Genomic DNA, 14736 nt, shown 5'->3' with positions numbered 1-14736 from the left:
ATTATTAAAAGAGCTTTTGGAAGCTACATCCGTTTCCTAGCCACCGCCTCCAGCCCTCTCCCTGGCAAGTGTCTGAGGCTGAACCAGATTGTTCACAACCTTGATGTCATATCTGACCCCGAGATCAGCTTCTGACCACATATCTGCACCATCACAAAGACCGCCTACTTCCACCCCCGTAACATCGCCCGACTCTGCCCTGCCTCAGCTCATCCGCTGCTGAAACCCTCATCCCTGCCTTTGTTACTTCCAGACTTGACTATTCCAACGCACTCCTGGCCGGCCTCCCATTTTCTGCAGAGATAGTGGATGCATTGGTTGCAATATACCAAAATTCCCTGGACTCTGGAGAGGTCCCAGCGGATTGGAAAACCGCAAATGTAACACCCCTATTTAAGAAAGGAGGGAGACAGAAAGCAGGAAACTATAGACCAGTTAGCCTAACATCTGTCGTTGGGAAAATGCTGGAGTCCTTCAGTAAGGAAGCAGTAGCAGGGCATTTGGAAAATCATAATGCAGTCAGGCAGAGTCAGCATGGTTTTATGAAAGGGAAATCATGTTTAACAAATTTTCTGGAGTTCTTTGAGGATGTAACGAGCAGGGTGGACAAAGGTGAACCAGTGGATGTGGTGTATTTGGATTTCCAGAAGGCATTCGATAAGGTGCCACATAAAAGGTTACTGCATAAGATAATAGCTCATAGAATTGGGGGTAATATATTAGCATGGCTAGAGAATTGGCTAAATAACATAAAGCAGAGAGTTGGGATAAATGGGTAATTTTCCGGTTGGCAAACGGTAACTAGTGGGGTGCCACAGGGATCGGTGCTGGGGCCCCAACTATTTACAATCTATATTAATGACTTGGATGAAGGGACAGAGTGTAATGTAGCCAAGTTTGCGGATGATACAAGGATGGGTGGGAAAGCAAGTTGTGCAGAGGACTCAAATAACCTGCAAAGGGATATAGACAGGCTAAGTGAGTGGGCAAACATTTGGCAGATGGAGTATAATGTAAGAAAGTGCGAGGTTATCCACTTTGGCAGGAAAAATAAAAAAGCAAACTATTATTTAAATGGGGAGAGATTACAACATGCTACAGCTCAGAGGGACCTGGGGGTCCTTGTGCATGAAACACAAAAAATTTAGCATGCAGGTACAGCAAGTAATCAAAAAGGCAAATGGAATGTTGGCCTTTATTGCAAGCGGGTTGAAGTATAAAAGCAGGGAAGTCCTGCTACAACAATACAGGGTATTGGTGAGACCACACCTGGAGTACTGCGTACAGTTTTGGTCTCCTTATTTAAAGAAGGATATACTTGCATTGGAGGAAGTTCAGAGATGATTCATTAGGTTAATTCCAGAGATGAGGGTTTTGACTTATGAAGAAAGGTTGAGCAGGTTGGGAGGTGATCTTATTGAAACGTATAAGATACTGAGGGGGCTCGACAAGGTAGATGCAGAGAGGATGTTTCCCCTCGTGAGGGAATCCAGAACTCGGGGGCACAGTCTCAGAATAAAGGGTCGCCCTTTTAGAACTGAGATGAGGAATTTCTTCTCTCAGAGGGTCGTAAATCTGTGGAATTCTCATGGTTTGGCAACGCATGATTTTAAAATTCTCATCCTTGTTGTCAAATCCCTCCATGGCCTCGCCCCTCCCTATCTCTGTCACCTACATCCGTCAGACAACTCCGCACTCCTCCAATTCTGGCCTCTTGCGCATCCCCGATTTTAATCATTCCACCACGGATAGCCGTGCCTTCCGTTGCCAAGGCCCTAAGCTCTGAAATTCCCTCCCAAAACATCTCCGCCTCTCCACCTCTCTCCTCCTTTAAAATGCTCCTTAAAACCTACCTCTTTTAACCAAGTGCCCTAATATCTCCTTATGTGGCTTGGTGTCAAATTTTGTTTGAATATGCTCCTGTTGAAGTGCCTTGGGATGTTTCACTGTGTTAAAGGTGCTATATAATTGCAAGTAATTGTTGTTGTTGTTGTTGGACATTGGCATTGAATTGAACTTGACATCGCCGTGATTGCCGCCATCTGTTTCAGATTCTCCAAGGTAGCCCTCAGTGCCTCCATGCGAGTGTGAGGTTCATCTAGCATCGTCTTTTTACAGCAGGGTCCCAGGGATGTGAGTGCACAGATCTGGGAACCGGGGGCTGGCCTGTGCTCCCTACTGTCAGAGTTTTGTGGTGCTGCGAGGGCAATAAACGAAGCAGTGCCACACATATAAAGAGACTGCAAGAGAGAGCAGATGGCTTGCCTCTGATGAGGTCATTACATTTTTCCTACATCGCAAAGGAATCCTGGGATTTAAGGAGGTGGGTCGCTCTGCCGCAGCCGCCTCCCTCCGCCACATTCGCGTGCACCATACTCTAGCTCAAGACTCCAAACAGACTATTCCTGCTGCTCCTTTAAGAGGACATGCAGGTCCGGCTTCCTAAGAACATAAGACGTAGGAGCAAGAGTCGGTCATTCGGCCCCTCGAGTCTGCTCCACCATTCAATAAGATCATGGCTGATCTGATCTTGGCCTCAACTCCACTTCCCTGCCCACTCCCCATAACCCTTGACTCCCTCACCTTTCAAATATCTGTCTATCTCCACCTTAAATATATTCAATGACCCAGCCTCCACAGCTCTCCGGGGAAGAGACTTCCACAGATTCACGACCCTCAGAGAAGAAATTCCTCTGGTTTTTCTTCCTAAGGTTCGTCTCTTCGACCTTGTCACTTAGGTTACCTCTTCCTCCAGTGCTGCCGTTTCCTCTTTAAGCAGCAGCAGGTTTAATATCTTGCTGCTGGACTGGATTTCTTTTCTTCCAGGTATCCCGCCCTCTCATGAGGTGTATTCCCAGCTGTAATTAAACAGTGTGCCTTCCTTTGCCTGTGTAAACCGGCGCCGCTGGGTAAAGGCGGGCTGGAGTCCCTCTCCACCTCAGATCCGAACGCGCTGTGTAAACCGGCGCCGCTGGGTAAAGACGGGCTGGAGTCCCTCTCCACCTCAGATCCGAACGCGCTGGCTGTCAGAGTTTCAGGCCCTCCATCTCCTCCTTACAATCTCACTGTGAGACTCGTATTCGGTGCAAACTCATTCTTGCTCAGGATCTGAAAAATGCGGCATTCTATACATCCCTCAGTCTTTCCTTCCACTTACAATCTAAAAAGCTTTTAAAACCCACACTTGCCAACACCTAACCACTGTTTCATCTCAATTTCTCTTCTAGTGCTTTCAACCTGGGTGGTGCCCTGCTGTCCAGGCCTTTTCCCCCTCACCTGGATTTCACGATCAAGCTTCTGCTTTGAAAATGTTACTTTAATTAGTGAGATGTTGACAGTAATGTGCAGCTGAACTACCTCAAGATTCTGGGAACCACAACATACCAACATAAAGAAATTACAATTGTGCATGCTAAAGAGTTAATCATATCTCAACAGAAATAGGAAACGGTAGCATTGTGGTTATGTTACTGGACTAGTAATCCAGAGGCCTGGACTAATAATTCTGGAGACAAGAATTCAAATTCCACCACGGCAGCTGGGGAATTTAAATTCAGTTAATTAAACCAATCTGGAATAAAAAGCTAGTATCAGTAACGGTGACCATGAAACTACCGGATTGTCATAAAAAACAGTCTGGTTCACTCATGCCCTTTAGGGAAGGAAGTCTGCCGTCCTTACCTGGTCTGGCCTCCAGACCCACAGTAATGTGGTTGACTCTTAACTGCCCTCTGAAATGGCCTAGCAGGGCAATTAGGGATGGGCAATAAATGCTGGTCTTGCCAGCAACGCCCATGAACAAATAAAAAATAAAGAAAACCATTTACCAACATTACATAGTCATTAACTATTACCTGTCACATCTGGATCCTGTATAGCCCAGCCGGCACTGGTCACATATGACTTCTCCTGTTCTGTTTAAGTGGCAGGTGGGACTGAAACTAGAGAAATAATAAACAATGTTAGAAGTGCTTCAGTTATTAAAACATCAGAGCATCCACAGAATGGTTTCAAGTGGGTAGAAACTGTAGTCCTTTTAAACTGACAGATACAGTGGCTTGAGTAATGGTCTTTCATCTCTGGGGTGGGACCTTGTTTCATATCCAGTTGAAACTGATGGGATCATAGAATCATAGAATAGTAGAGCACAGAAGGAGGCCATTCGGCCCATCGAATCTGCGCTGGCTCTTTCGAAGAGCAATCCAGTTATAGTCCCACTCCCCGGCTCTTTCCCCGTATCCCTGAAATGTTTTCTCCTTCAAGTTTTTATCCTATTCCCTTTTGAAGGTTACTATTGAATCTGTATCCACCACCATATCAGGCAGCGCATTCCAAATCCTAACCACGCGTTCCGTAAAGAAGTTTTTCCTCACGTCGCCTCTGGTTCTTTTGCCAATCACCTTAAATCTGTGCCCTCTGGTTAGCGACCCTTCAGCCATTGGAAACAGTTTCTCTTTATTCACTCTATCTAAACCCTTCATGATTTTAAACCCCTCTATCAAATCTCCTCTTAGCCTTCTCTGCTCTAAGGAGAACAACCCCCAGCTTCTGCAGTCTATCCACGTAACTGTAATCCCTCATCCCTGGAATCATTCTAGTAAAGCTCTTCTGTACCCTCTCCACAGCCTTCACGTTATTCCTAAAGGAATCATTCATTCAGAGTGATTTCTGCATTTCACTGCTGCCATTCATAGTGTCCAAAACCTTGCTCCAAAATAGGGAATTTATTTTGAATAAATATATGAATTATTATCCAATGATAATATAAACTTGAATCTCTGCTTCAGACCCTCATCCTTTCACCTAAAATGGGATTTTCAATATGGTGGCTACATTGAGGACTAGACAATGGGTTTAGGAGCAGATTCAGTCACAATATTTTACAGTTAGGTTATAGAATAATTTATTCCATGCTGTGAGATGTTATCATACCACTGCAGGAGATCATAATTTTGTTGAATGTTCAGTACAGTATATTTCATCTACACAAAATACTTGTGCAGAAAGGATCCATTTATTGTCAAAATTGTTGTTGAATTTCCTCTTTATTACTACGAGCACAGTTACTAGAGGCAACAACATTTATTAAAATCCTTTTGCACTAAAAGCCACAGCAGGCTTACTTGTTGGAGGAAATATTCAGTGGGCAGGCACATGGCTGGCAATCCTCAGTAGTCCCTCTGCTGGGATCGCCATATAAACCGAGGGAGCACCGATCGCAATTGGGGCCGGTTGTGTTGTGCCGACAGTCCTGGAAAGCAATGCATCGTTTCAGTTAAAATATAGTACAGGATGAGCGTCCCGAACCCGGCAACCTCGGGACCGAGGCCGAGCCGGTTTTCGTGTTTTTCCGGACTTTGGCACGTGTTTCTGATGTCTGAAGTCCGGAAATATCGCAACCTGGGCTCGGGCATTTCTGGTCTTCGGACATCAGAAACACGTTCCGAAGTCTGGAAATGCCTGGGCCGCTCCGCGTAGCGCTGATGCGTTTCTCCACCCCGCCCCTTCTGTTAAAGGGGAGGGACGCTGCGAGCTCTGCAGAGCATCCGATGGCCCACACTAGGCCACCAGGGCGGCGTGGTGCCGTGGCCGCAGCCTGGCGGAGACACTTAGTGGAGCTGTGCAGATTAAGGAGGATAAAACACAACACTAACGTTTTATTCCATCACTCGCATTTTTTGTAGGATTTTTCAAAAAAAGACAACAAAAGTTAATGGCTTTTTGAAGTACAGGTTGAGCGTCCAAAATCTGGAGTTCCGGATTCCAGAAATATTTTACAGATTCCGGACAACCTTGCCGCCAATCATCCCGGAGTCCGGATTCCGGAACATTCCGAATTCCGGAACGTCGGATTTTGGACGCTCAACCTGTATGTGGGAAAAAAACACTGACCGTAATTCCAAGTTCTTCCCTCCCCTCAGTAACTGGTTATATATTTTTAAACAATATAGTACTTCATAAAAAAGCAACATAAATATAAAGGTAGTAAAGATGCACAGTCTGACCACGAGTTTGCTGATCCCAGCTTGGGGCAGTTAGCCTCAGCACCTCTGAGCTTGGCAAGGACGTCAGCTGTGGCTCAGTGGGTAACACCCTTGCCTCCGAGTCAAAAGGTTGTGGGTTCAAGTCCCGCCCCAGAGACTTGAGCACAAAAATCCAGGCCGACACTCCAGTGCAGTACTGAGGGAGCGCTGCATTATCAGAGGTGCCGTCTTTCGGATGAGATGTTAAACCGAGACCCCGTCTGCTCTCTCAGGTGGATGTAAAAGATCCCAAGGCACTATTTCAAAGAAGAGCAGGGGACTTATCCCCGGTGTCCTGGTCAATACTTATCCCTCAATCAACATCACTGTACCAGATTATCTGGTCATTATCACATTGCTGTTTGTGGGAGCGTGCTGTGCGCAAATTGGCTGCCACTTTTTCCTACATAACAACAATGTACAGATTGAACTACAATTCAAAAGTACTTCGTTGTAAAGTGCTTTGAGACGCTATATAAATGCAAGTCTTTCATTCTTTTTTATGGAATTTTAAAGTACAATGCTTTAAACGTTGAAATCACATACCCCAAACACATACAATACCACGAAAGACCTTCGGACAAGTTCCCACTGTTGATGCCATCCTTATTCAAGCAAGATTTTACAAATAAATGTGAAACCGTATAAAAACCGGCTCCCGTGTACCACAATAAAAATGTTTTGCTTTTAGGATTTCACCTCGCATCTGGTCGTAGATTAGATAAATTGTATTAACTGGAACTCACCAAGCAAGTGCCGTTAGTGTCACAGTCTGTAGCGTGGCCGTTGCATTCACACTGCTGACAGATGCCTCCAAACAATATTCCATCGACACGATAAAAACCCGGGATGCAAGACTGTTGAAAATAATAATTGAGTACAAAAACCCCACCGCAGAGCATTTCTGACATCTCTTAAAGCTCTAATATCCCAAGTTATAATTCAAAGACCAATCCAAAATGGATTCATTTTTTTTCAAAAAGACTTTGGGTTAATTTTTCATGTTAGTGGCGGGGGGGTGGGGGGGGCGGCGGTGGGGGGGCAACTTTACCCACCGCCAGCACATACCAGAAAAGAGCCCACGATTGTCCATATGCACTGTCAGTGAGTGAGGTTCCCCAGCACCCCCATAAGAAAAGTTAGCACCTTTTAAGCTGGAAGCATAGTATTATGTTGGGAAGTCATGTTCATGTGGAAAGGTTGAATTCTAACAAAGTGTGAGTAAATGAATAATGTAAACAATGGCGTGACAACATGTTTAAGTGTGAGGGTCATGCTCTTTGTTCCTGTGAAGACACCCACGAGCTGATTTTTGTTCAGAGTGCGCATCGGGCGGAGTGATTGCACTGTCCGCCCACTAGTGAGAGGCCCGGACCATGTTCAGGGTCAGAATATGTTTGGCAAGCTACCACCACCGTACGGGGGCTCTTAAAGGTGGGGGTATGAAGTATTAAGAGACCAGCAGCCGGGTGGGAACATTCATGCTTCTCCTTGCCCCACAGATGTGAGTGCCACAGTGTTTCCACCCCCCCCCCCCCTATTTTCAGAGCAGCCTGCAGCTGCCCCTTTAAGGACAACAGCTCTGGCACTGTGCCTCATTACACAAGATTGTGGGGTGGAAATAGGGCTATAACACTATAGAGAAGATTCTGCGACCCACGCTCTGGTCTAAGGCTCAACACCAGGAGTGGAGCCTCACAAAATCACCTTTTTCAGTTTCAGAAAGATAGGGACGTGTATGGTGTACTTCGCAAGTTATATCCTTTATTATGATATACTTCGGCGAAATCTGGAACATTGAGAAATTAAGAAATGTTTGGCCATCAAGTGATGAGGCAATTTGACATTCAAGTGCTGTGAACACACAAAAATTCACATTTCTGAATTTTGATATTTGTACTGCAGCTTTCCCATTCTCCTTTCAAAGGTATACATCAGGGTGAAAATTCACCAAGCAATCATTTTAGTGGAAAATACAGTGCGAGTACAAAACAGCTCCACGCTGGCTTTTTCCAATAAAATTATTTATTGACAATGCAAATTTCAACCCCCCCTAGGCATGTATAAAAATAAATTATAGAAAATGAGTTATACATGTCACAAAAGTCTATTGCATTTATTTTTCAGCTTCCGTTATCAAAGGAATGAAATAATTGCAAAACTACCCATTTGATTTTCTTCAAATTACAAATCCCTTCTGGCTGCTTTTCCAGCGTGAGGGTAAACTCAAGAACTACTAGTTAGTGAAACCAATATTTATTCAGGATTTGGAATTAAACAAGTTCGCATATTGACAGAAATGAGATCATAGTCTTGATTTTCAAACCATTACTGATGCGTGACGGCGTGCGCTTTTGGCATTTCGCAATGATCTATTTTTGAATGGTAAATTACCTAAATGGTAAAATTCTCAGTGTGTCAGTGGAACAGAGGTATAGGTGCACCAATACACAGATCTTTGAAAGATATTGGGACCAGAATTTGCTGGAGCAGGGCATCTCACGGTGCGCCCGGTCAGTTAGACTTTTTCCTGCAGCCCTCCGTTCAAAAATCTGTTTGCCCTGCAGGTTGCTGATAACGGCAACAGGGCATCTGGGACGTTGGTGAACAACGGGACCAACAGGGTATCTCCTGAACCAATGAGGGTTAAGAAATAAACAGAGGAAGGACTGAGAAGGAGGGTGATTTAGAGTGGGTGAACTCAATGTCAAATCAGGTACGGAAAGAAAAATATAGAAAAGGGAAAGATTAAGAAAGGAAAAAAAAGAGACAAATGGGGCGACACTGAATTTCTCCCCCGAAATGTTTCACCATAAGTGGCATGGGGAGCTAAATCAATCATAGAATCAGAGAATGATACAGCACAGAGGAGGCCATTCATCCCATCATGCCTGTGCAGCCTCTTTGAAAGAGTTATCCAATTAGTCCCACTCTCCTGCCCTTTCCCCGTAGCCCTGCAAATTTTACCCTTTCCAATTCCCTTTTGAAAGTTATTATTGAATCTGCTTCCACCACCCTTTCAGGCAGCGCGTTCCAGATCACAACAACTCGCAACAGGTTCCATCGAGATTATCTCGCGTTATAATAGGAGAAAGGAAGAATAAACACTTGAAGAAGAAAACTATTGAAGGGTATGGGGAAAGTGCAGGGCAGTGGCGTTGCAGCAGATAGCTGTCGTAGGAGAATGAGCATTGTATGGACACAAAGGGCGGAGAAGCCTTCCTCTATACTGAAATTTCGGAGATTGCTTGCACTAGCTAAATTAGGTGGAAAATGACCATGGTACATAGATCAGAAACAGGACATGTTCCAAAGTCATATATTGATAATAAAACAGAGATCAAAATAGAGATATACAGATATCACTATGGAAGATGTATTTACTGTACAGATAATATACTAGTGCAATAACAACAGAAAAAGCTGGAAAAACTCAGCAGGCCAGGCAACATCCGTGTAGAGAGAAACAGAGTTAACGTTTCAGGTCGAAATCCTTCTGAAGAAAGGTTTCGACCTGAAACGTTAACTCTATTTCTCTCTCCACGGATGCTGTCTGGTCTGCTGAGTTTTTCCAGCTTTTTCTGTTGTTATTTCAGATTTCCAGCATCCGCAGTATTTTGCTATCATAATATACTAGTGCATGTCATTCCAAGCTCTTCATGGCAGAAACTCGATTATTTTGGTGTCTACCATTTTCTCGGTCTATTTACTGGTACTCCGTTGTGTACTTGGGAAGGAAGGGCTGGAGTGGTTCTGCACAACTGAAAGGCAATAAATCCCAAATGTTACAACATTAGCACAATGGGAAAAGTCGTCTCTACCACAAGAGCCGATATTTCTTTAGTATCCTCCCTCTCTAACTGTAAGAGTCATGAAAGTTTAAGAAAGAAAATACTTTAAAATATTGGTTAAATAGTATAATAGTTAATTTACCTGGCTGACTTATTGTATTGAGAAACCCCCTCTTTTCTTGTTATAATAGTATAGGCTGAGTGACCCCCCTTTATTCTTGCTACAATGGTACAGTCCTTAAGCTTGTCACATGGTATCCAGCCATTTTACAGCTCAAGCACCACGAGGCTGGAGAAGGCAGAAGCTTTGAGGGCTGGAGCAATACAGTTTTTGACCGTGTTCGTTTAAACGTGTTTTGCTTTGTAATTCTGTTTGTAAGGTGTTACAGGAAAAAGTTTAAAGATAAAGTTATGGGTTGGAATGTTTTATTTCGACACGCGTCTACTCGTTGCTAAAGCCTCAAAGCTCAGTGGCTGCATGTTTGGAAATTACGAAGCGCCACTACACTAACATTGAAAATGTTGATATAAAGATGTAGTCAAAAGATGGGTTTTTTCTGTATTACCTCACAGGAAATGCCGGTGTAGCCTGGTGGGCATTCACAGTGTTCAACATCCACTGCAGGAAGAATGTCGATGGCATTGGCGTTTGCCACATCCAAGGTGACAGAACTCAGCCTGAAAGTACAAAGATTTGCATAATTTCCACTATTATAGCACTTAAAGTGTGAGGTGGATCAATTGTGGGCTTCTTGCGATAAATCAAAAGCAATGTCTACTTACAGTGGGGAGGACAAACCAAGCTCAGCACAACTAGGCAGGCTATTGTAAGAGCCACTTATTCCATTTCTTGTAAACTCATTCAAGTCTGGCTCATATCCAATTGGTTAGTAAAACCAGCATAATGGTTAACCAAATGAAAATGCCCCATGCTTGAGACCTTAACAGCAAATAAAAACAGCTAAACTGCCAATCGAATACCATAGAGGCCACCTCCACTACATCATTGGAGACACTGATGTTATTTAATGAGAGATATTTCCAGATTCAATCTTTTTCCTGGCAAAACCTTTACATACATACCCACCCTCAGCATTTCATGGTGACAACAATTTGGGTGTCCAATCACTGTGTCACTGCTTGATGACCTAAGTCAATGCAACTAAGACCCTTATCCCCCACCGCTTCCACATCCCACTCCTTCCGAGTCTGGTGGCTAAAGCACCAAGACCATTCCCACTTCTCCTAAAGCACTAATGGCCAGGATTGGTGCCTCTGTATACTTGCAAGAACAGGAGTTCCCGCCTGCAATCTACAGTCAGCAAGCCTGGCCAGTGGGAGAAGTGGTAAGAGACCTGTCTGGGGTGTTAGCCTGCAGATTTAGGGAGAGGCGAGCGGGGGAAATGGATGCTGAGGGAGAAAATCCATGGCAACGGGGAGGGGAAGGGAAAGGGGAAAAATGCATGTCACGGCGGAAGGGTCAGAATGCACCATAAAGGGAAGAGAGGACAGAATGCATGGTGAGAACTATTAACTGAGAGGGAGTAGTGAGGAGGAGTGCCAGTGTTAACTGAGAAAGAAAATAAAAAGTCTTGCATTTATATAGCGCCTTTCACAACCTCAGGTGTCCCAAACTGCTTTACAGCCAATGAAGTACTTTTGAAATGTAGTCACTGCTGTAATATATGAAAAGCAGCAGCCAATGTGTGCACAGCAAGCTCCCACAAACAGCAATGTGATAATGACCAGATGGTCTGTTTGCTTAGTGACGTTGATTGAGGGATAAATATTGGCCAGGACACCGGGGATAACTCCCCCTGCTCTTCTTCAAAATACTGCCATGGGATCTTTTACATCCACCTGAGAGAGAGCAGATGGGACCTTGGTTTAACGTCTCATCTGAAAGATGGCACCTCCCGACAGTACAACACTCCACTGGAGTGTCAGCCTAGATTTTTGTGTTCAAGTCTCTGGAGTGGGAGCTTGAACCCACAACCTTCTGACTCAGAGGCAAGGGTGCTACCAACTGAGCCACGGAAGACACCTGAGAGGGAGCAGTGCGGGAGAGCGCCAGGGTAAACTGAGTAGGCGGACAAAGAAGAAAAAACTGTCTGAATAAATTGACGGTATGTCCTCCCGTTAGCCTGAGAAGCTGGTAATGGATCCTCTATTGGAGAAATGATTGTTTATGCTCGGCCATTTCAGTAGCCATTAAGAGTCATGGCATGGGATTATTTCCTGTGTAGACCAGATTGAGTGGGAGTGACAGTTTTAATAAACTGGTTATGTTTTTACAACTATACGGCTGCTTTTATAGACATTTTTTCTCTTGTAATCCCTCAAGCTACCTGATTTATTGAACTGGCTTTCACAACTTACTATGGTGGGATTTGAACTCACGGCCTCTGGGTTGCTAGTTAAATACTACAACTACTACATTACACTGGAGTAAGTCTCAAATTGCAACTTGATATGTTGAAGGTAGTATTGATGTTGAAAATCTTTCAGCAAATTGTGCAGCAACTCACACTCCCCTGGTGTGATACTGGACAAATCTTAAAAGTACTTTATCACATTTTGGAATTTTTTGACTATTATTCCACAGAAAAGACTAAGAAAAAATAAAGAGTAATTTTTAAGTGTTGTGGTTTTTAAAGCAAAGTGTATTCAGACAGGTTAAAAAGGACTTTGAGATGATCGGTAGTTAAAATATTAATGAGATAAGCTTTGATGTTGTTTCCCCATAGATTAAATAATAAGCAATTTATTCGTTTATCTCAGCAAAACCACCCCTCACACCCATTGTGCTGGGAAGTCTCTGTTTTTTTTTCTGGCTGTGAACAAAGGAAGATTTTAAAAATTCAGAGACAGAGACACAGGTCAGTTCCAGCAAAGCCTGTGAAGGCAGTCAAGTTGTTCAACAGAAGCTGTAAGAGCACGCCTTGAGCATGCTCAGACGGAGCCTGCAGGAGGCTGGTTAGAAGCTATTTTGTTTAAAGTCAAGCAAGATAGCCCACTGACATGGGGACATTTAGTGTGTCCCTTATCTTTGTGTTCTTTCAAATCATAATTGTTGCTCTCTACATAAACTTGCTGTGAAGTAAAGCAGCTTAAAGATTCAGGTCTTGTCCTTGTCTCACCTGGTGCTTTTTTCAGTCTGCCTTTACATTGAAATGTAAAAGACACGACTACCCAGTTCAGATCACAAGGGTTGTTACAGCCTTTAGTTATGCTATCTTATAGTTGGATATTTGCAATATGGGTACACCTCTAAATGTAAGGCCGTATTAAACCACTTACTGGGGTGACTCGTACCACTTTATCCAAGGGAATATCGAAGGCAAGACCCTAAACTTGTAACAGTTCTCATCACACTTTCTTTTGACATTGTGCAGTCCTTTACACTTGTTGAATGTGTACACTCACCTGTACACCGCCTTTCTGGCAATGTTGTACGTGGCCCTGATCTGCAGGCGTGTTACATTTACTAGAACGGTCATGAGTCGATCTCGGTCGATTGCATTATTTGTATTAAGGTCCACAAAGTTCTCGGGTAGAAGTCGAACTGCAACCAATTGTTCTTCATATGGTTGGAGCAGAAGGCCATCGGACCCTGTACTCAGCGTTCGACCATTGCCCTAAATGATCAAAATGTGCACAGTCAGTTTACAAAATAAGAAAGAGCATTTACTGTGCTGTGTAGCACTGGAAAAAATATTGTAATCCAGTCAGAACAATACTGTGATTAAATGCGTCATTAAACAATAATATCAAAGCTTCAAAACAGGAGCAATTCAGCAGACTCTCATTATGTGGGGAAATATGGCAGCTATCTTGCATACAGCAAGACTTCATGAGCAGCGTGGAGATGAATGGCCAGTTAATTTGTTCTTGGTATTGTCGGTTGAAGAAGCAACTTTGGCCCAGAGAATGAAAGAACTCCCTAACCTTTTTTGAAATAGTTCCATGGGATCTTTTACATTGACCTGAACCACTGGAACACGCAGTTTAATGTCTCTTCTGAAGGGTGGCATCGCTGACAATGCAGCACCTCCTCAGTACTGCACTGAAGTGTCAGGCTAGATTACATAAGCAAGTCCTGGAATGAAACATGAACTACAACTGTCTGACCTGGAGGTGCGAGTCAGCTTAAATAAAACTGGCACTAAAAATCAAAGAGCACAAAACATTTTTTACAAGGCCGTCTCTTTGGGAGGCAAAAGAGCCTGTCAATCACATCTTTATTGGTGATATCATGCAGAAGTGTGATGACGTTGGGTTTCAACTTGATCGCGCCACTGGAGGAATATTTTTTTCCGCTTGCAAACTGAAGCTAATAAGTAAGGGTGAGCATAAAGTTAGCAAATGGAGCAAAATATGCCCCGTGAAGCTGAGCAAAAGTTTGCCAAATGGTGTCCTGTTAAATATTATTCCTTGCCCTTCCCCCTCCTCCGTCAATGCCATCAGTGTGAAATTGAATGAAATCACACACCCCTCATCATTACTATCTGTAAAGTGACAGCACCAAAATTTAGGGGAACTGACTGACTTATTTCAAGAAAAACTTTGCTCATCAACAAACAGGAGGGGCGAGAAGAAAAGGAGATCGGGATGGAGGGACTGGCACTGCCCACTCTTCGGCAGGTGGGGAACAATTTTTCAAGCATCCTTACTGTCATAAATCGCAACTTCTACAAGAAGTAACTCAGGAAGTACTGCTGAACGGCCAGCTGAGGGCGCCGTCTGAGGAGTATAAATACTCGGGCGTGGGCCCACCTTGGCCAGAGACAATCTGGAAACAGGAAGCTAGTGACTACTAACTAGACCTCCATGTTTTGTTACAAGTCGATTAAAGCCTTGCTTTATGTACAACCAAGTGCGTAGTGAGTCTTTATTACGTCACTTACCACTGAATCTACAGC

At 43.8% G+C, this 14736-nt stretch overlaps 1 protein-coding gene across 1 annotated transcript in view; it reads right to left on the bottom strand.

Moving 5' to 3' along the window:
• lama1 (laminin, alpha 1) overlaps nucleotides 1-14736 on the bottom strand; it is a 406389-nt gene that overhangs the window by 193375 nt on the left and 198278 nt on the right. The window contains exons 14-18 of the mRNA XM_085992396.1: nucleotides 13241-13452; nucleotides 10381-10492; nucleotides 6770-6880; nucleotides 5124-5251; nucleotides 3855-3941 (exon numbers count right to left, since the gene is read on the bottom strand). Coding sequence (XP_085848522.1) covers nucleotides 3855-3941; nucleotides 5124-5251; nucleotides 6770-6880; nucleotides 10381-10492; nucleotides 13241-13452 — 650 coding nt within the window. The remainder of the gene's footprint in view (nucleotides 1-3854; nucleotides 3942-5123; nucleotides 5252-6769; nucleotides 6881-10380; nucleotides 10493-13240; nucleotides 13453-14736) is intronic.

Source organism: Somniosus microcephalus, chromosome 7 (assembly GCF_052327205.1).
Source record: "Somniosus microcephalus isolate GS21.2 chromosome 7, FLI_Smic_1.0, whole genome shotgun sequence".
NCBI classification, from domain to species: Eukaryota; Metazoa; Chordata; class Chondrichthyes; order Squaliformes; family Somniosidae; genus Somniosus; species Somniosus microcephalus.
Note: the sequence above shows the minus strand (reverse complement) of the source record. Positions and strands in the feature narration are given on the sequence as shown.